Source organism: Astyanax mexicanus, chromosome 13 (assembly GCF_023375975.1).
Source record: "Astyanax mexicanus isolate ESR-SI-001 chromosome 13, AstMex3_surface, whole genome shotgun sequence".
Classification (NCBI taxonomy): Eukaryota; Metazoa; Chordata; class Actinopteri; order Characiformes; family Acestrorhamphidae; genus Astyanax; species Astyanax mexicanus.
In genome coordinates this window covers 2,591,684-2,612,004 of record NC_064420.1, presented here as the reverse complement: position 1 = coordinate 2,612,004, position 20,321 = coordinate 2,591,684, and the positions used below count along the sequence as shown (strand labels likewise).

Here is a 20,321-nt window from a genome sequence, read left to right as displayed (position 1 = left end):
CCAGAATAAAGTTTGGCCATGCTGACATGAGAAACGCATCAGTGCGCAGTGGCAGCGGGAGCTGCAGGGTCGGGTCTGAGACCTCCTGGATTTATGTTTTATAACAAGCTTCACACAGAGAAGAGACACAGCCACCCCCACCCCCAACTCAAAGCCCCCTTCTTCTTCTTTTGCAGTGAAGGGAATAATCACACAGCTGTGCACCTTTACTTAACCCACCCTGGACCATTGTTTCTGGCACAGAGATCTTTATATGTTGATTTCAAGTAGCAGAAAGTAATTTACACTGAGATGAGACTAGTTTTGTGTCCCATCTCTCCAAACAAACATCTATCCATCCATTTATCCATCCATCCATCCATTCAACCAAACACCCATCCAACCAAACATCCATCATCCACCCATCCATCCATTTATCCATCCATCCATCCATTCAACCAAACATCCATCCAACCAAACATCCATCCATCCATCCATCCATTTATCCATCCATCCATCCATCCATCCATCCATCCATCCATCCAAACATTCATTCATTCATTCATTCATCCATCCATCCAAACAAACATCCATCCACCCATCCATCCATCCATCCATCCATCCATCCATCTATCTATCCATTCATTCATTCATTCATTCATTCATTCATTCATTCATCCATCCATCCATCCAACCAAACATCTATCCATGCATCTATCTATTTGCCCATACATCCATCCATCCATCCAAACATCCATCCAACCAAACATCCATCCATCCATCCATCTATCAATTCATCCATCCATCCATATATTCATTCATTCATTCATCCATCCATCCATCCATCCATCCATCTACCAATCCATCCTTTCATCCATTTGAGTTGCCTAAAGTGGCGAGAATGCATTTTTTTCTAATGCATTAGTGAACAGAATTACAGCAGATGATGATATATATATATAGATAGATATAGATCACAGTGCTGCACATTGCGTTGGGGTTGGCAGCAGTGGGGTAACTGGTCCAGCTGTGACAGATTAGCTAAGACAGTAGAGACAGCTGAGGCAAATATGTGTTGAAGTTCATCATAGTTGAACATATTGCAGAGTTTTTTCCACATAAAATGTATTCAGTCTGGAAAGCAACAATGTGAAACTGGTCATTGTGGCAAACTGCATAGAAATGATTGAATGGAAGATATGGAGATGATATGGATGTCTTTTAGGCAGTGTAATAAAGGGTGAATAGAGGTGATTTCACTATGAAAAGTGTGGAAGATTTTATCCATTATAACAGGCATAGGTGTTAATAGTGATCCAATACAATGACAAGCAAAAGTCATGGGAAAGCAGTATGTATTCAGTATTGATCATGAAGCAAACCTGTATAAATTATAACACTTTATTTGAAGGGTATCTACATAGGGCCTTCATAACATATTCTCCTAAATAATGTACATTAAAGCATTGATCAGAGAAGCAGCCAATAGTCCCATCCAAGAGTCACTCTGGAGGAGCTGCAGAGATCCACGGATCAGGTGGGAGAATATGTTTGAATAAATTGAACATTGTTGTTTTATTCTATAAACTACGGACAACATTTCTCCCAAATTCCAAATAAAAATAAAAATATTGTCAATAAGAGCATTTATTCGCAGAAAAAAAGAGGAATGGCTGAAATAACAAAAAAAAAAAAAGATGCAGAGCTTTCAGACCTCAAATAATGTAAAGAAAAAACAAGTTCATATTCATAAAGTTTTAAGAGTTTAGAAATCAATATTTGGTTGAATAACCCTGGTGTTTTTTAATCACAGTTGTCATGCATCTTGCCATCATGTTCTCTTCCACCTCCAGTCTTACACACTGCTTTTGGATAATTTTATTTGGATCAGTTTGATGGCTCGTGATCATCCATCTTCCTCTTGATTGTATTCCAGAGGTTTTCGATTAGGTAAAATCAAAGAAACTCATCATTTTTAAGTGGTTTTATATATTATGCATTTTTATACATACTACATAAATAAATATATATACTTACAACTTTTCTTTTATTTTCACAGTGTAGCAGCACCCAGCCAGACTGTGATTTAGTGCCAAACTGTGTTTTCTCAGAGAAACGTCTGCAGTTAGCTCTTCTCAGGGTCAACCAAATGCTCCCAGTCTCAGGGGTCAGAGTTCACCCTGAGGCCTGGTCACATCTGGTCACCTTCTTCTATTCAGTGAAGTTCAACACATCAGCCCGGATCACGTCTGGATCAACAGCAGACCCTCCCGTCACTCACAGCTCCTGAGAGCAGGTATTTGGGCTGTGACCCCTCCATGCTTCCTTCATGCTTGAGCAAATGTTTTGCTGTGTTATCCGCCGCACAGGTACATCTGTAAGCGCTGTTTCCTGGGTGAAATACTGCACAGTTTTATGTGTTAGCATAACAGACGTGCACAACTATCTCCTGAACTCCTTACTACAAAGGAGCCTTGTAGAGCTTAGCGCTTAAATTTAGCATCAGGCATATCCATGTCAGTTCTGTCACATACTTAATAGATCTGTCATCGCTCATCATCACCCGAGGAAAAATGTAGAGCGGCAATATCAAACGAAATTCTCAGTAACAGTCAAACTGATGGGCGCAAGCCTACACTGAAAAAAAAAGATGCGTAAAATTTACTTAAAAAAAGTTTTGCAATTTTCTGCATTTGCTTTTTTTTTTTTAAGTAAATTTAATTTCAGATAAAATTTAAGTAACTTCAACTCGGTTTCAAGACTTAAATGTTTTACATAGAGTAAATAAGTGAACTGAACTTCAGTCAATCCTTTCTTTTAGTAAACTTTACTTCATTTCTGCAGACAATATTACCTAATTACAATTACTTCATTTATGCAATATTACTCAAATAATTTATGATACATAATATATTATAGTTCCTGAAATTAAAATATTTTTAAAACACACATATTACACATGGATAGCATGTTATACATTCTTTTTAAGTATAGTAAAAAAATGTATTACATGCCATCCAAGAATGTATTACATGCCATCTATGTGTAAAATGTGTGTTTTAACTAAAAATCTGTACATTTCAGGAATTTATTTCAGGAATATTATGTATCATAAATTATTTCAGTAATATTTTTTGTGATCAATTTTTGTATTATTATTATTATTATTATTATTATTATTATTATTATTATTATTATTATTATTATTATTATTTAAACAAAAAGCAGCAACCAGGACAAGACAAGACAAAAAACAAAAAAGCACCAAAAAAAATCTGTATTATTGTATGAATTAAGTAACTGTAATTAGGTAATATTGTCTGCAGAAATGAAGTAAAGTTTAATAAAAGAAAGGATTGACTGAAGTTCAGTTCACTTATTTACTCTGTGTAACATTTAAGTCTTGAAACCGAGTTGAAGTTACTTAAATTTGCATGAAATTAAATTTACTTAAAAGAAAAAGCAAGTGCAGAAAGTTGCGAAAATTTTACTCATAATTTTTTTTTCAGTGTATAGAGCCTATAGAGATGTGATGCTGGAAATAGAGGAAACCTCTGGAATATACTACATATACTGTAGCAACCAACTTCAAACACAGTTTTGTCTCAAAAAGTTGTTTTTTTTTCTGCTTATTTTACATAAATAACTGTATAAAGAGACTGCAAGTAGTGTGAATTGAATTTTATGCTTTGACATGTAAAAAACTATGTATTTTTTTTTTCTGCAGACAAACATTTATTTATAAGTAACTTTCCATCATGCAAGCTCTTAATTAAGCAATATTATTGTTTAAAAATAATAATAGTTTCTTAAAAGTTCCTAAAATTTTTCTCTAGATATTGGAGCAGAATGTTTCCATTTCAGGGGTGGGATGCTCCCGGTGACCCCGTACAGTCGAGCTGTGGCTGCCGTGTACCTTGGCATGGGCAGGAGTCTAGAAAGTGGCTGTATTGCACATGGCAGAGCTCCCTCAATTCCTGGAACACTGGAGAGCAGAGCTGCTGCACTGATTCATCTTTGCAGGGGAAAACACAGGTGCGCCACTGTCTGATTAAAACTCTGACAACAGTTAACAGTCACACTCTTAATCCAGATTAGTTGACTTCACCAGAAAATTGCGTGGAAACCAGTTGCCTTACATTACTTAAGTTTTTACACAAGTAGAATTTAAAAAGTTACATTAAATATACATAGACTCTTAACATGAAGCAGTAGACAAAACCAGCATTCATTACTTTACATAAATTAGCTCTTTTCTAAAGGTTTTATTTGGTCAAAAATGAATATACATATATATATACACATATTTATATATATATATATATATATATATATATATATATATATACAGTATATATATATATATATATATATATATATATATATACTGTTTATATATATATATATATATATATATATATATATATATATATATATATATAAATATGTGTATATATATATGCCCTTAAATGTTTAGCTAACTCAAAATAAAAAATATACAACTTTATATAAAACAGACTTAATTCATTTGAGTTAACGGTGCGCTGTTAAAATACCAATTTGCCAAAATCAATGGCAAGTTTTATTTCACGTGATGCCCAAAACAACAGAGGGTAAAGACTAGCACACGCCTCCTCCGACACATGTGAAGTCAGACTCCGCCTCTTTTTGAACTGCTGCTGATGCAGCATTGCCGAGCAGCATCACAGCGACTCGGTTCTGATACATCAGCTCACAGATGCAGCCTTGTGCTGATCCACATCACCCTTTGGAGTGATGAGGGGAAGGAAGAGCGCCATCTACTGTACCCACCCAGAGAGAGCAAGGCCCATTGTGCTCTCTCGGGGCTCTGGCAGCTGATGGCAAGCTGCATGAACAGGATTTGAAGTGGTGATCTCTTGATCATAGTGGCAGCTCTTAGCCTGCTGGACCACTCTGAGCCGCAGATGATTAATTAAGAGATTTTGAGATGCGCAAGGCATACTTTTCCCGTCGTTACGATAGCAAAGAGTTGACGGCTCAACTATAGATTGCTAAAATAGGGCCCTTATAAGACCCTGCAGAGGTCCTGCAGTGGGGGGAAACCGCCTGCTGCCTCCTTTCTCCCAAACTGTTGAATTCTTTCATTCCCATTGATTACGTTTGTTTGGAAGACCACGTCCATTTGTGGTTTTGGCGGAGGATGGAGAGAGTGTGCGCTGGAAGAGCGAAAGAAAACTCCCATCAAATTGTTTCACGAACCCGCCGACCATCCCTGCGGGGGGAGAGAGAGAGAGAGAGAGAGAGAAAGAGAGAGAGAGAGAGGACAGGGTTCCTCTCTTCTGCTCCTCCAAGTCAGATGGCCTCAGAGACATGTGGCCCAGTTAAAGCACGCTGCTGTTCATGTGGAGAGGAGTTGTTTGCGAAGGCCGGCGTTTAATAAGTGAAGGAGCTTCACAGGCGTCTCCTTCCACAGAAGAGCTGGAATCCCTGCTGAAGGTTTGCACTGAAGTGAGGAGCACTCTGACCCAGCGCTCACTCTTTCTCACTCTCCAGGAATCACCCGGCTTCATCCACAGGTATACTAATAAAATATACAAATTTCACCACTGCTTCTGTAAGGAATACACGGTGTAGAACTGCAGATTTAACCCTCTTTTTATGTTCATTTGTCAGGAACAGCAATGCAATCCTAAACCGGTGCATGTTTAATAATCCATGTCTAAAACCCCAAAAAATATTTAGAAGTAGCGTAAATATTTCATTACTAACTCCATTACTAATTATTCTATCAATATTTAGCGCAGTGGTGTTTCTTACCTTTAACAGGTAGTGGTTTAATTAGAATAATTAAAACATGGTATGTAATCAGTTAGTAGTTTTAATAGACCTGACTTTTTCTAAATGAATTTTTTTTTTTTTTTCAATTTTTTGTTAACTCACAAAATGTTGCGTAAAAATAAATATTAGTGCTTTATTGTGTTTTAATCCTCAATGATTTAAAGTGTGTAATATCTGTTGTTTCATGTATATACTTTTAAATCATTTAACACATTAAATCAATCAATCAATTAATCAGTATTAATTCATTCTTTTTGTAATTTTTGACTTTATGGTATTTTAAACTGAGCTAACTTAAACAAAAGAGCATTGTTTAATCAGATAACTTAAATCAGTTTTATTTTCCCTGACCTTTTGACTTTTCTCTAAATTCTATTTTAAACTTATTTTACACATAAAATGGAAAAAATAAATAAATTTAAGTTAACTCAAAAAACATTGTGTGATCAGAAAACTTAATCAGTTTTATTTGCCTTTTGACCTTTTCTTTGAATCGTATTTTAAACTTATTTTATACAGAAAATAAAAAAGGTTTTATTAATGTATACCTAGCCCTATCTGGACGGGATTATTTTCTCAGGGGGACGTCTGTGAACAATATATCACACTTGTACTCTTGCATCTGGACTGCAATTGAAAAAACAGGAGGACCAGTGAGTTTTTTAGTTTTTTTTCTTGGTCACATGACATCACAGCGTTCAGTAGCTCCTCCATTTCCACTCTCTGCAGTGGACAAATAGCTATTTTATTAAACGCGAGGAGACGAAAAACAGTAGATAAATCAGCCTGTAATTTTCTCAGAGGATGTCTGAGAAAAAAAACACGTACATGATCGTTCTGGACAGGAATAAAATCACAGAGGACCCACCATAAAAGAGAAAATTACCCCAGAACCCCTTGAGAAATTAATCCTGTCCATGTAGGGCTTTATTTTCTTTCTTTAACCCCTTACTGCTGATCCATGTTTTTGCTCATTTTCATGCGATTTGCACTACTATGCTATCACACTGGATATCTTAAGTTTTACATATAGCACAATGACCAATCAGGGCTTAAACTGAAGTAGACACTTGGGACAAAACAGTAATTCACTTTCAAGAGGTAATTTTCATTATTTAGGATCTATTTGAGAACATTAAATGCAGAGGAAAATGTAAAAAAAACAAAAAGCGCCTATTATATTTTGAGTTTATAGTGTGTGTATGGATGTTGGTGATGATTAGCTAATCATTCTCTACATTTCCTGGTTTATTAGGGTCTTGTCAAACAAAGTACAAAATTTGAAAACATTATTTTATCAGCATGGGATTTTATACTGCATTATATATAAGGTGTCCACCAGGCGTCACCAAAGGCTTAAAAACCTCTCCAGAGCGCCCCAGTCTGATACAGAGGTGAATCTGTCTCTATAAAACAACATTTTAATATTTTTTTGTTTCTTTGTGATAAAATAAATTAATGTGAGTCCATCTCAGGGTAATATTAATATTTTTTTTGATGAAATGACACATAAAATCACATGTTTGCGCGCTGTGTGCGCTGTGTGTTTTAGCGTTTGGAGAGGGGTGTTTTTTTTGTGACTTGGTGACGGTTTGGCATGCCCCTCCCCCAGCCATTCGGAGACCAATCAGGGCAAATTACGTATCAGTGTTTTCGTCTAAGGGTGGACTATTGGTTGAAATAGGTGTCAATCACTTTTGTGACGCTGGAAAAAGCCTATGATCTGATTTGATTGGACAGCCCTGAACACCAGCGCGATCCAGCGCTCACGCCATTGGTTCAAAAGACGATCACTCAAGAAAAGTAGTGGATTGTAGACCAATAAAAACCACTGAATCTAGAAGAGGACACCCTTAGCTTTGTATTCACGTACAACTTTACGGAAAATATTCCATTGTGTAGTCGCTGGGAGCTTGAGAATACGACGTTACGGCTGCGCTGAAACTAAACGCATGTTTTTGAGGAGCCGTGAGCAGGCAAATAAAGGACTTTATGGATATTTTACCTGCGGTTCAGTGCTGTATTGTGGATGCTGTGATAGTAAGTGAATTTTCAATAATATAATATGATGTTATTTTATACACTAATATTATTTTATAAGGCTATTTTGTTGGGGAGGCGTGTTTCTCGTGTAAACAATGTGAAAAAACAGGCTGTTTTCAGTTGGCGATTTCTGGCGACTGGTTTCATGTAGATGGCTGTAAATTTGCATGCAGGTAGTTAAAGTAGTACTAAAGAATATGAGTCGGTTATTTGGTCGGTATGTTTAGAATATTTGACGCTTTTAAGCGTTCTAATTTACATAGTCAGAACGGGCCCGCCGGCGGGCCCGCTAGAGGGCGCTTCAGCTACTTTAAAAGCTAATTAGTGTGATTAGATGTGTTGTAAATAGTGGGAACACTAAATTGGACGTGAAATTGTACTTTATTGTAGTTTAAAACTTCTATCTTTTCACTCCTGGTTGTTTAAAGTTCTCTCTCTGGATGAATCCCACCTTAACTCCATGTATATTTTATTTTTCTTTCCAGATCATAGTGATCATGCATGCTGACTGCTCCTACCTCTTCCTGGCTGTCCTCCTGTGGGCGACTCCATGCTGTAGAGCAGCCGTATCTCCCTCCAGCAGCGCTGAGCTCACGTTCCTCAGCTCCTCAGCAGGTCTGGAGCTGGAGAACGGGCTGAGGAACAGCAGCCGAGCCGCCGGCAGCCGGAGGAAGCGCTACGTTTCCTCCAGAGACATGACGGCACTGCTGGAGTACCACAACCGGGTCCGCTCCCAGGTCTTCCCACCCGCAGCCAACATGGAGTACATGGTAGTGTTATTTACTGTGTTATATTCTGTTATTTAAAATGTTATAACTGTGTTATACATGTGTTATAAACTGTGTTATATACAGTGTTATATATGTATAGGCCAATACAGCAGACAGCATTCATAACAGATTTTTTAAACAGTGTGTCCACTCACTGTCCACTCTATTAGACAATAATAATAGTTTTCCCCCACATGCAAATGGTGTGTATATAAGCTAAGCTTATTTTGATAGTTCAATGTACTGATATTAATCTAAACATCACAATATATACTATATGAGACTTTCACATAGGCCTTATATTTCTAGAAGACTCTGGTGAAGAAGAATCTGTTTTTAATTGAGGTGTACATATTTAGAGGGTTTATATATTAGCTTAAATGTAATAATGTTCTGATAATAAATGTAATAGGTCTTTTCTATCATGTAATAACTGTATAATAAGTGTCTAATAACAATTGACAAACTAACTAATTAAAAAATTAAAGGCCCTATTTGTGCAATCTATAGGTGAGCCATTAACCACACACTGCAGCTTAATGTAAGGTGTGTCGGTGTGTCTTTGCTATCGTAACAACAGGAAAAGTACACCTTGCACTTTTTGGGTGTAACGTAAAATAAACCAATCAGAGTGTCACTTTCCTTTCTCTTTCAGTGCCAGATCCACTCTGATATTGTCGGATTGCTAATTTAATGGTGCAGAGCTTCTGCACTTCTCAGCAGAGTAAACTTACCTGCTTGTTGACGCTGTGAAGTTTACGCTGTGGAGTTTTTGACTGTTGACTAATCAGTCAGACAATCAGGGTTCTAATCAGTCAGTGGCACATCTGTGTTTTCAGTTGCCAAGATAGCAATACGCCAGAAATTGACCTGAACATGCCTCCAAAAGGCAGTAATCCTGTTCATTTTTAAATAAAGATCTGTGCTTGTTGTCTCTCTCTCTTTTTGGACAGGTGTGGGACGAGAGGCTTGCTAAATCTGCTGAGTCGTGGGCCTCTCAGTGTATATGGGACCACGGGCCTTCCCACGTAATGAAATATATGGGCCAGAACCTGTCCATCAGCTCTGGAAGGTAGGCTTAAAGACAGTGGTGCTCTTAAGCTGTTCGAAGGACAGGGAGATTTACAGATGGGAATAAGTTTTTTTTTTAACCCTTTCAGACCTGGACATCATGTATTTTCTTTATTTTTAAATGTTTTGTTGCACATAACACTGTTTGAGAGCTGTTGTCTATTAGAATAGACCATGAACCAGCCAGTGAACAAGTTTATAAACCAATGAAACCAATGTTTTCCTCCTCCTGGCAGGTACAGGTCAGTTATTGAGCTGGTGAGGTCGTGGCACGATGAGAAAAACTCCTTCTCCTATCCCAACAGATGCACTGGCTCCGTCTGTTCCCACTACACTCAGGTACGCCTCTTAAAGGGCCATACCCCATTTATTCTTATTATTTATTTTTTGCCCTGAAGTTTATTCCCTAAACCTTCATAATGAATAAGTATCTAAACTGCTGTAGGTTATACAAATAAGTTGGATTCCACCATCACAAAACAGTGGATTAACAGAATTTACAGCTTCAACCAGCTCTTTAAAAAAAGTGAATATAAGCCATCAAACCAAACTGAACTGCTTGAATTTTTGCACCAGGAGTAAAGCAGCATAAAGTTATCCAAAAGCAGTGTGTAAGACTGGTGGAGGAGAACATGATGCCAAGATGCAAACTGGAAAAACTGGGATTAAAAACCACAGGGTTATTCCACCAAATATTGATTTCTGAATTCTTAAAACTTGAATATAAACTTGTTTTATTTGCATTATTTGAGGTCTGAAAGCTCTGAACCTTTTTTGTTATTTCCGCCATTTCTCATTTTCTGCAAATAAATGCTCTAAATCACAAAAGAAAATTCGATAAAATTTGGGAGAAATATTGTCTGTAGTTTATAGAATAAAACAACAATGTTCATTTTTCTCAAACATAAACCTATAAATAGCAAAATCAGGGAAACTGATTCAGAAACTGAAGTGCTCTCTAAATGTTTTTCCAGAGCTGTATTTGCAAAAATGAGGGTGGAAACTCTAAATTGTCAAAAACACTCAGATATGTGTGGGCACGGCCTATGTTTTATTACACATTTTTAGATGTGGATTTGTATTCCTGATTATTGTCTTGCAACAAAACCGGCTGATATTTCATATATATTTAAGACTCAGAAATATATGATAAGTCGAACAGATTGGCTCTAATTGGTTTCCTCAATTAGAGCATATTGTCATTGTTGTGTGAAAGCTAAAAAACATGCCTAAACACAGTGACACTACCGCCACCATGTTTGAAAGTCACATAGGAGGATATTCTGTTTATAGAACCTAAAAACGCTTATGGTTTGTTCAATTGCTTAAAGCAGTCATGACCTCTTTAGAGCCCAAACTCTGCACAAATAATGTGATTACATAGATATTTCTGCAACATATACTTGCAGAATTAACTGTATCATTTACAAAAATATGGTTAACTATAAATTAATATTATATAATAATTAAATGTGTTGCATATTTACTGTAATTAATACAGTGACTATGCAGTAATGGAGAAAAATTCAGACCTGTACCATTAATAATGCCCATTCTGATCACAGATGGTGTGGGCGAGCACCAATAGGATTGGGTGTGCCATCAACAGGTGTTCAAACATGTACGTGTTCGGGAGCACATGGAAACAGGCCACCTTGCTGGTCTGCAACTACTCCATCAAGTAAGACCTCTTTTCACAGCACTTCAGACTAAACACATGCAATCCAAGTTTACTAACTGAAGAATTCCTGTTTTTTTTCTCATGTTGCTGCTTATCTTGCAGGGGGAACTGGGTGGGAGAAGCTCCGTATAAAACAGGAAAGCCATGCTCCGCCTGCCCTTCGGTTTACGGAGGATCGTGCAACAAGAACCAGTGCTCCACATCAAAACGCAGGAGAAACTGGTTTTAGTATCAGAACTAGGACTGAATTCTGACTTTAAAGCACATTTATGGCGTCACATTAATGCTAAAAGTCGGGAGGCGCAAAAATACCAAGTGAAAAAACACAACAACTGTAAGAGTGTATTGACAGTACACAGCAGAATCAGCCAGCAGACTTCTTCTGAAGGAGGAATCTTTACCTACAGCCCATGAGGATAACTGTGAAGTTTATTTAGATTCCGACTCATTCAGTGTGCTGTGGTATCCCAGTACCAATCGTCCTGAAATAAATACAGGACTCTTGCTATTGTCTTGAAAAGACCATATAGCAGTGTTTCTGGAATTTCCAGAAGCATCTTAATAACTATAGCATCAAACATAATTATAATTAAATTTAATCTCTTTTTAAATGCTTTTGCATTTCAATTGGCTCTCGATCCACCATTTCTATCATTTTGGATGAGAACCTCAGACAGTACACAACAGGATCAGCCAGCAGACTTCTTCTGAAGGAGGGATCTTTACCTACTGTCTGCGAGGACAATTGTGAATTCCACCTCGTTCAGTGTGCTGTGGTATCCCAGTTTCTATTATCCTTAAATGAATACAGGGCTCTTATAATGTAAAGACCATATAGCAGTTTTTCTGCAATTTCTAGAAGCATCTTATATAACTATAGCATCAAGCGTAATTATAATTAAATGGGACCGTAATGCACTTCTTAAATGCTTAAATCACTTTTTAAATGCTTTTTTATTTCCAATTTGGTCTCGATCCACCATTTTTGTCATTTTGGTTCAGAATCTTAGACAATACACAGCAGGATCAGTCAGCAGACTTCTTCTGAAGGAGGGATCTTTACCTACTGTCTGTTGAAAGTCAGTTGAGCAGATGAGGATGAGGCACTTTTAGAGGAAAAAAACCACCAAAGAAGAAAAAAAAAGGAAGCTTGAGAGAAATATTTTTTTCATTTCGCCCGTAAGAAGTAAATTTACACACTCAAATGTCTTTTTTCACCTGTTTTTTTACACCTCAGGCTTTTGACATTGATGTGGCGCCATACACATTCTCGATGTAGTACCACTATATCCTCAGCTAGTTAGTCTGTGTACAATAATGTGTTGTCCTTTCCCTTTTCTACTTCTATTTAAAACCTTTTTAATACATTCTGAAACCGATAAACTGGTGCTTTTTTGTCCTGCTGCCTGTAAAAATGGACACACCATCATTCCTCAGTACCATCTGTTTCTGGTCCAGTCTGAGTCTAAAGCAGTCAGTCTTCCTGCTCTTTATTGTTTCTTGTCCTTTCCCTGCACTGTTTGCACTGTTTTGTATGTTTGCCGTAAGAGTGGCGTTGCGGTGAGGTTTGTGTTGAGAGTTAAGCACTTTTATGGTTTGTGTACACCCAATAAAGTTTCTTTCTTTAGATTCTGACTCGTTCAGTGTGCTGTGGTATCCCAGTTACTATCGTCCTGAAATGTATACAGGACTCTTGTCATGTAAAAACCATAGAAGTGTTTCTGGAAATTCCAGAAGTATCTTATATAACTATAGCATTAAAGGTAATTATAATTAAATGGGACATATTATGCACAAATCACTTTTTTTCATGCTTATGCATTTCACTTGGGTCTCGATTTGCAATTTTTATCATTTTGGTTGAGTACCTCAGACAATACACAACTGCATCAGCCAGCAGACTTCTTCTGAAGGAGGGATCTTTACCTGCTGTCCGTAAAACAAATCAGCAGATGAAGGAGATGTAAGTCATAAATATCTAGCTGAAGAGTAAATCAGGGCAGTTATTTTCCAAAAACAACCAACCATTTCGTTGCTCCTATTGTGAGGTCACAATAAGGAAACCTACATAGAACCCTGGCTCCACCCCTCACCTGACAAACATCATCAAGAGCTCCTCCTACTAGATCAGTTCAAGATCTGTCATTTCTGTATTTTTGGTTAAGAACCTCAGACATTACAGAGCAGGATTAGCCAGCAGACGTCTTCTGAAGGAGGGATCTTCACCATCAAGATGAGGGAGAAGTACTTTCAGATAATCAGGTGAAGAACCGACATTTCTCTAATTTTGGCTTAGAACCTCAGACAGTACACAGCAGGATCAGCTAGTAGATTTTTTGACTTCTTCTGAAGGAGGAATCTTTACCTACTTGGGACTAAAAATGTTAGGAATCAACATTTTTTCAACAAACAAAAATTGTCAAAAAGATTCGCAAGTAATTAAGAGCTGACTGCAAATGCCAATGGTAAAAACTACTATTATTACTCTTGGATTAAGTCCAACTTTAATAACCAAATTTATATAATGTTCTGTGGGGCACCAAATTCTCTTTTGTCTTAAAAAACACATTGTAGTAAAAAATAATAGTATGGCAAAATGTGTTTAGTGATTTTAATTTCGCAGTTTTTGAGACAAATACAGTTTTAGATAAATAAATATCTAAATACAGACATCAGAAAAGCATCAACCATCAAACCAAGAGCTTAACGACTTTTTACAGCCTAAATACAAAAGCTATTTTTGGATAATCTGATTATATAATGCTATAAGTTAGGTGCTTTATGTTGTACTTGCCTGCATGGCAAACAGTGACTAAACCTATAAATTGGGTCAGAATTGGGTCATAGAGTCTGATCCCAGACCTGTTTTTGGAAACAGAATGTAAAGAGCTTTTTATCACCTTCATAATGCTGTTCTTTCATCCTGCATGACCACATCTGCTGTAAACCAACAGCAGAGTGGCTTATAAAGCCATAAAGTGCAAAGCAAAGCAAAGCAGACCACTGTGTGCTCGTCCACCCGGTGTGATGCTGGGTAAGGGAAATAAATATAAAGTCTATGGTGGATATCTTATTAAAACAAGCATTTCTAGGAGTCAATAGATTTGTTGAACGATACATACATTGGCAGTTTAAAAACAACAGTTACCCGTTACTTTAAGTAAAGATTAACAGTTTTAACTTTTAATGAAAAGTTTAGACACAGCTCTTCTTATTCAATGTATTTTCTTTGTTTTTATGATTTATGAAGTCCCATTATCAATAAATTTCCATTTTCTGGTGTATTTTTTATACATAAGGCGCACCGTATTATAAGGCGCGTTTATGCGACACTAGTAAAGAACAGGGGTGTCTCAATTTTTTTCTTCTGATTCAGCAGGTCTCACTGCTGGGTAGACGTAAAGCTAAGCTAAGTTAAGTAAACAAAACAGTAAAAAAAAAAAATTAAATTAAACGAGTGCTGGATGTTAATCTACACAGATTTCTCTCCTGAAAACTGTTTAGTTGGGTGACTAAAGCTTAGATATTCAGATTTCCACTAAAGCTAGGTGCAGCAGCATTAGCAGCTAACCGCTAGCCAGCTGTGGTTAGTACATGCAGCCCGACAGCACTACACTGAGAAACGCTGAGTGTTTTAGTAAGCTAGGGTGATACTAGCTAATACATGCCCCATGTACGCTCACCCCTGAATGGCAAAAGAGCTAGTGCTTAGCGTGGTTAGCGGTTAATGCTAACGCTTCTCCAGCAGTGCTAGCCCTCCTCTGACTGGCTCTGATAGCTTAGCAGCTAATGCAAACGCTGCTTCAGTCTTGGTGATGGAGAAACTTTAATTCCTGTATAACTCTGTACTTTAGTAAAGTGGCTTTACGGCTCATTAATAGCTGACTGGTAACATTCATACATAAGGAGCACTGAGGATTTTTGTGAAAATGACAGGATTTTAAGTGCAAAAAATACGGTATATTAAAGCTCTTGATATTTTAATCTCAGTGTCTTTATGAGCGAGAGTCACCTGGAATAGTTTTCTCTTAATCTTGAAGGAAGGAGTTCCTGGAGGTGCTGAACAATAGTTGCTGCTTTTCTTTTATGCTGTGAAAAAAGCTCCGGCTCATCCCAATTAAATCACCTCAAATCACCTAAATCTCAGTTCATCAGGTTTAGATCAGGGGATTAATGTGACTGACAATTATTTTTTACTTTTTACTACGTCATTCCATATGTGTCCATTTCTTGTTTTCATGTTTTTAATATTAAACTAAAATGTAGAAAATACATTAAATAAAGAAATAAAAAACTTCAAAATCCAACTGTTACAGTGGATGTTAAGCACAGAGAAGTATCATGTTGTGAAAAAGGATCCAGTATCTGTCCTGCAGGAGCTCTCAGCAGCTGATGTTCCCATGGCTATAAAATGATGGACTCAGCAAAAGGCATTAAATTACACAACAGAGCTTTTTTTAAAAAAAAAAAAAAAAAAAAAGCTCTCGTGGGAAATTAGCCGATTAGCTGTCATGAAGCTTCTCACATGCTGTCACTGCGGGAGTGATTAATCACAGCATCATAGCAAACAAGCGCTCTTCCTCTATTAACTAGCGACTGATAACAATTTTTTTAACTTTTACACATTTACAGTTTCAGATATTACTCACAATACAAAAAACAGCATAACAACAAAACAACCTAAAATCAGTTTTAGTGGTCTAAATGTGCTGCCATTATGATTGGGAGATTGCTGGTTGGAATCCCAGTCATGCTGCTTGCCATCAGCTGCTGGAGCCCTGTGAGAGCACAATTGGTCTTGCTCTCTCTGGATGGGTACAGTAAATGGCGCTCTTTGTCCCTCATCACTCCTAGGGTGATGTGGATCAGCAAAAGGCTGCGTCTGTGAGCTGATGTATCAGAACCGAATCGCTGTGCCTTCCTCCGAGCGTTAGCGCTGTGATGCTACTCGGCAATGCTCGGAGGAAAAGGAGCAATTTCTGCACATTTTACAGGGCTGCTGTGATTACCATCAGTTAGTTAGATTTATAACCTGCTACTTATACATGCCCTTGTGTTACATTTATTACAGATAATACAGCATTCATATTTTGCTAGTGTTGAGTAGCTGTAAATAGTTTGTTGTCCTGACGAGCCCTGGATTAATCTACACACTTGTTTTATTAAAAACTGTTTGTTTGGGTGAATAAAGCACTTTTTTTACTTTATTCACAGTAAGCTTAGATTTCCAATGTTTTAATTGAATTTTTCTTGTAGTTTCACATAATTAATTTTTATGTAGCACGTGTTTAGAGGACCAAACAACAACAAAAACAACAAAGTCTGTCTGTTTAAATTTTTAAATACAGTATTTAATATTTCATAATTTCAGTACTTATTTATCCATTTAACTATTAAAAGACCCACAATCTCTATTTGTCTTTTTTTAGGGCTTTTTTCGTGGATTTTCTTATAACGTTTTTTTGTTGTAATAATCTTCCCAGCCTGAGTAATGTTGGAGAGGAGTGAACAAAGATTTATAATGCTTCGGGCACGAGTTTAATGTGGCTTGAGATAGTTCTGAAGCCTGGTCCTCCCTGCAGCTGAGGTGAGTGATAAATATAAAGGAGGTGACGGGGTGGAGGCGGGAGCGAGGTTGTGATTCGCAAGGCTAACTTTAGTTTCTGAATCAGTTTCTCTGATTTTGCTGTTTATAGGTTTATATTTAAGTAAAATGAACATTGTTGTTTTATTCTACAAACTACAGACAACATTTCTCCCAAATTCCTAATAAACATATTGTCATTTAGAGGATTTATTTTCAGAAAATTAAAAATGGCTGAAATAACAACAACAACAAAAAAGATGCAGAGCTTTCAGACCTCAAATAATGCAAAGAAAACTAAGACAATATTCAGTTTTAAGAGTTCAGAAATCAATATTTGGAGGAATAACCCTGGTTTTAAAACAAGATTTCCAAGCATCATTCTTGGCATCATGTTCTCCTCCACCACTTGCTGATGGCAAGCTGCATGACTGGGATTTGAACCAGTGATCTCGGACCACTCAGCTCCCAAGAACAAGTGTTCTTAATGAACCTTTTCCATGTGAATGCCCCCTATTTATAACAAGAAAGAAAAACAAAGGAATAAGCAAATTCTTTATGTTTATTTCATTATTTGTATTTTACAGCTTTATTCAGAGTATATATATATATATATATATATATATATATATATATATATCGATTATGTAGAGTATATAGAGTACATAATATATGTAGCTCGAATCCTGGCCCAGGATTATATGTATACACAATTAATTTCCATTTATTTTGTTTGGATTCTCCCAGTGTAACTATGCAAAAAAAGGAAACATGACATCATTCTCTTTTTTTTTCATCTTATTTTTATTTTTCAAGCATGTGAGGAAAAAAAAAAAATATATATATATATATATTTTTTTTTTTTTGATGATATGAATGGAATTAATGATATGAATTGTTTACAGTACAAACGAGTAACATTTGTTTTTCCATCCACATAGAGCCATATGGTGCATATATGTATAATCAGTCAAACGAACGTCGGTGATAGAGAACAGTAATACTATAGTACTATAGTGAAAGTACTGTAAACTTCTTCTTCTTCTTCTGTTTTCGGCTCAATCTTTCACTTTCACAAAAAACAGGGGTTAAAAATGATAACTAATTGCCTATTTGAGTTTCTATCATCCAGTTGCTATGGGTACAGCTGTCATATAGATTGGTCTCTCTCTCTCTCTCTTTCTCTCTATATGAGCTTGGTTACTGTTTAACCTCCCCCACCCACATTTGCCCAGATTAGGAAAATCAATAAGATAACAGGAGTACCGGCCTTACCCGGCGCCAGCAGCACCTTCGCAGTGAAGCGCCGCAGCCTGAGCCACAACTTTTTTACGTCTGTGTGTCTTAAAGTTTGGCGCAAAAACTGGAAAAAGGACAACCGTAATTATCTGTGAGGATTGGAACACGGGGAAAAGCGGCATGGTCAACGTTAACAGTGAGGTCAGCACCAGTATGGAGCTTCCGTATGGTGAGTACATACACCAACACACACACTGACACACACACACACACCTACACACCATCGCTTTGGCTTGTGGACGTGAGCTTTGGGTGCATTTGTGAAAGGCTCCAGGTGTTTACCTGCTGCTTTCAGGAGCTTGGTTCATGGTGGACACAGGTGTTGACACGCTGGTTACTGTGGGATTTTTTTAGCTGGGATTGAAGCTCCAGTTGGTGCTTTTGAGAGCTTGTAGTTCAGGTTGTAAGTTCTGGAGGTGTGGCAAAGCCGCGATGGCTGGTAAACAGGGCCTGGCTGTAGTGTAGCAGCAGGCGAATGATGCCGACTGCACTGCAGAGGCCTGACACTTCCTCTTTTCCTGTGAGGAACTGGAACAGATGGGATTCCAAAGACAGCTATGATAAGTATTTATGCAAAGCACCTTCGGTAGACCTTTGAGGAATAGGCCTCACTCTATCTCACTCTATAAACTGTCTGACTTACACATATAAAGCACTCCTTGGCGTAGGAACCGCAATATTAAAAAAAGCAGAAATTGTTTTAAAATAAACTTTTATTTTGAAAGCACGCTAAAGAAATTGCACCCCCGCAATGAAAAGCACCCCCTCCCCAAAGCGCATTTCTAATTGAAGTAAGCTAAAGCAATTATCGCTGCTTTTATCAAGAAGACGTGGGTGCATGAGCGCTGCAGAGAGGGGGTGCTTTTCCTGGCTGGGGTGCTGAATTCAGCACAACACCGGCTTTATACTCAACAATAACATCAGTATATACTGCAATAAAAAGAGCTTCTAGGTACAGTCTTGTTCTGCTAACAGACTGGGAGGGTTTGGGGTATCTAATGTTTATATTAACTGCTGCTAAAAATCTTCATAAAACATTTTTTGAAAAGTTTTTTTTTTACATATATTTTTTGCTTTCAGTAGAAAAAATTAAAAACACATTTTTTAAAAAGGGTGGAGAAAGTGTAAATATACAACAGAATTGATAATTATTAATAATAACAATAATAACAATAATAATAATAATAATAATAATAAACCTTCCTACTTAAAAAATAATGAGTTTCTTTGATTTTACCAAATTGAAAACCTCTGGAATATAATCAAGAGGAAGATGAATGATCACAAGCCATCAAACCACCAAACTGAACTGCTTGAATTTTTTCACCAGGAGTAAAGCAGCATAAAGTTATCCAAAAGCAGTGTGTAAGACTGGTGGAGGAGAACATGATGCCAAGATGCATGAAAAAAAATCCACCAGGGTTATTCCACCAAATATTGATTTCTGAACTCTTAAAACTCTAGGAATATGAACTTTTTTTTTTTTTTTTTTTTTTGCATTATTTGAGGTCTGAAAGCTCTGCATATTTTTTGTTATTTCAGACATTTCTCATTTTCTGTAAATAAATGCTCTAAATGAGAATATGTTTATTTGCAATTTGGGAGAAATGTTGTCTGTAGTTTATAGAATAAAACAACAATGTTCATTTTACTCAAACATATACTTCAGGTCAGTTAGTTCGAAACATTTCAAGAAGTTTGAAAGTATCCTCAAGTGCAAAGATCACAAAGATCATCAAAAGTGTTATGATGGAACTGGCTCTCATCAGGACCACCCTAGGAAAGGAAAATAAGAAGAGTAAGAGTTTTCTCTGTTGTACAGGATAAGTTCATCAGCTCCCCAGATAATAAGAGCACCTAAAAGCTTCTTCACAGAGTATTTTGGTTTGTTTAACTGTTTTTAAGTTACTACATGATTCCTTATGTGTTCCTTCATAATCTGATAGATCACTTCACTATTCATTTACTATGTAGGCAACTCCTCTTTTTTTTGAGAAACGTTCTCATGTGAAAATGGATCTTTCCACAATAACTTCTTTATGAGAAGTTCATGACCTTATGAAATAAGGTCACA

The 20,321-nt window shown here is 36.9% G+C and overlaps 1 protein-coding gene across 1 annotated transcript; it reads left to right on the top strand.

Annotated features, from left to right (window-relative positions):
• Window positions 1-5,327: 5,327 nt before the first annotated feature.
• On the top strand, window positions 5,328-12,993 carry r3hdml (R3H domain containing-like). Its single transcript, XM_049463176.1, has 6 exons — window positions 5,328-5,537; window positions 8,328-8,612; window positions 9,566-9,684; window positions 9,920-10,022; window positions 11,249-11,364; window positions 11,467-12,993. The coding sequence occupies exons 2-6, from the start codon at window positions 8,340-8,342 to the stop codon at window positions 11,591-11,593; spliced, it is 738 nt and encodes a 245-aa protein (XP_049319133.1). The 5' UTR covers window positions 5,328-5,537; window positions 8,328-8,339; the 3' UTR covers window positions 11,594-12,993.
• The last annotated feature ends 7,328 nt before the right edge of the window (window positions 12,994-20,321 follow it).

What these genes read in the sequence shown, in the direction of transcription:
- r3hdml (XM_049463176.1), top strand. Translation starts at nt 8,340, where the DNA reads ATGCATGCTGACTGCTCCTACCTCTTCCTGGCTGTCCTCCTGTGGGCG. An exon ending in CAGCCAACATGGAGTACATG is followed by an intron (nt 8,613 to 9,565) that starts GTAGTGTTATTT and finishes CTTTTTGGACAG; the next exon opens with GTGTGGGACGAGAGGCTTGC. An exon ending in CTGTCCATCAGCTCTGGAAG is followed by an intron (nt 9,685 to 9,919) that starts GTAGGCTTAAAG and finishes TCCTCCTGGCAG; the next exon opens with GTACAGGTCAGTTATTGAGC.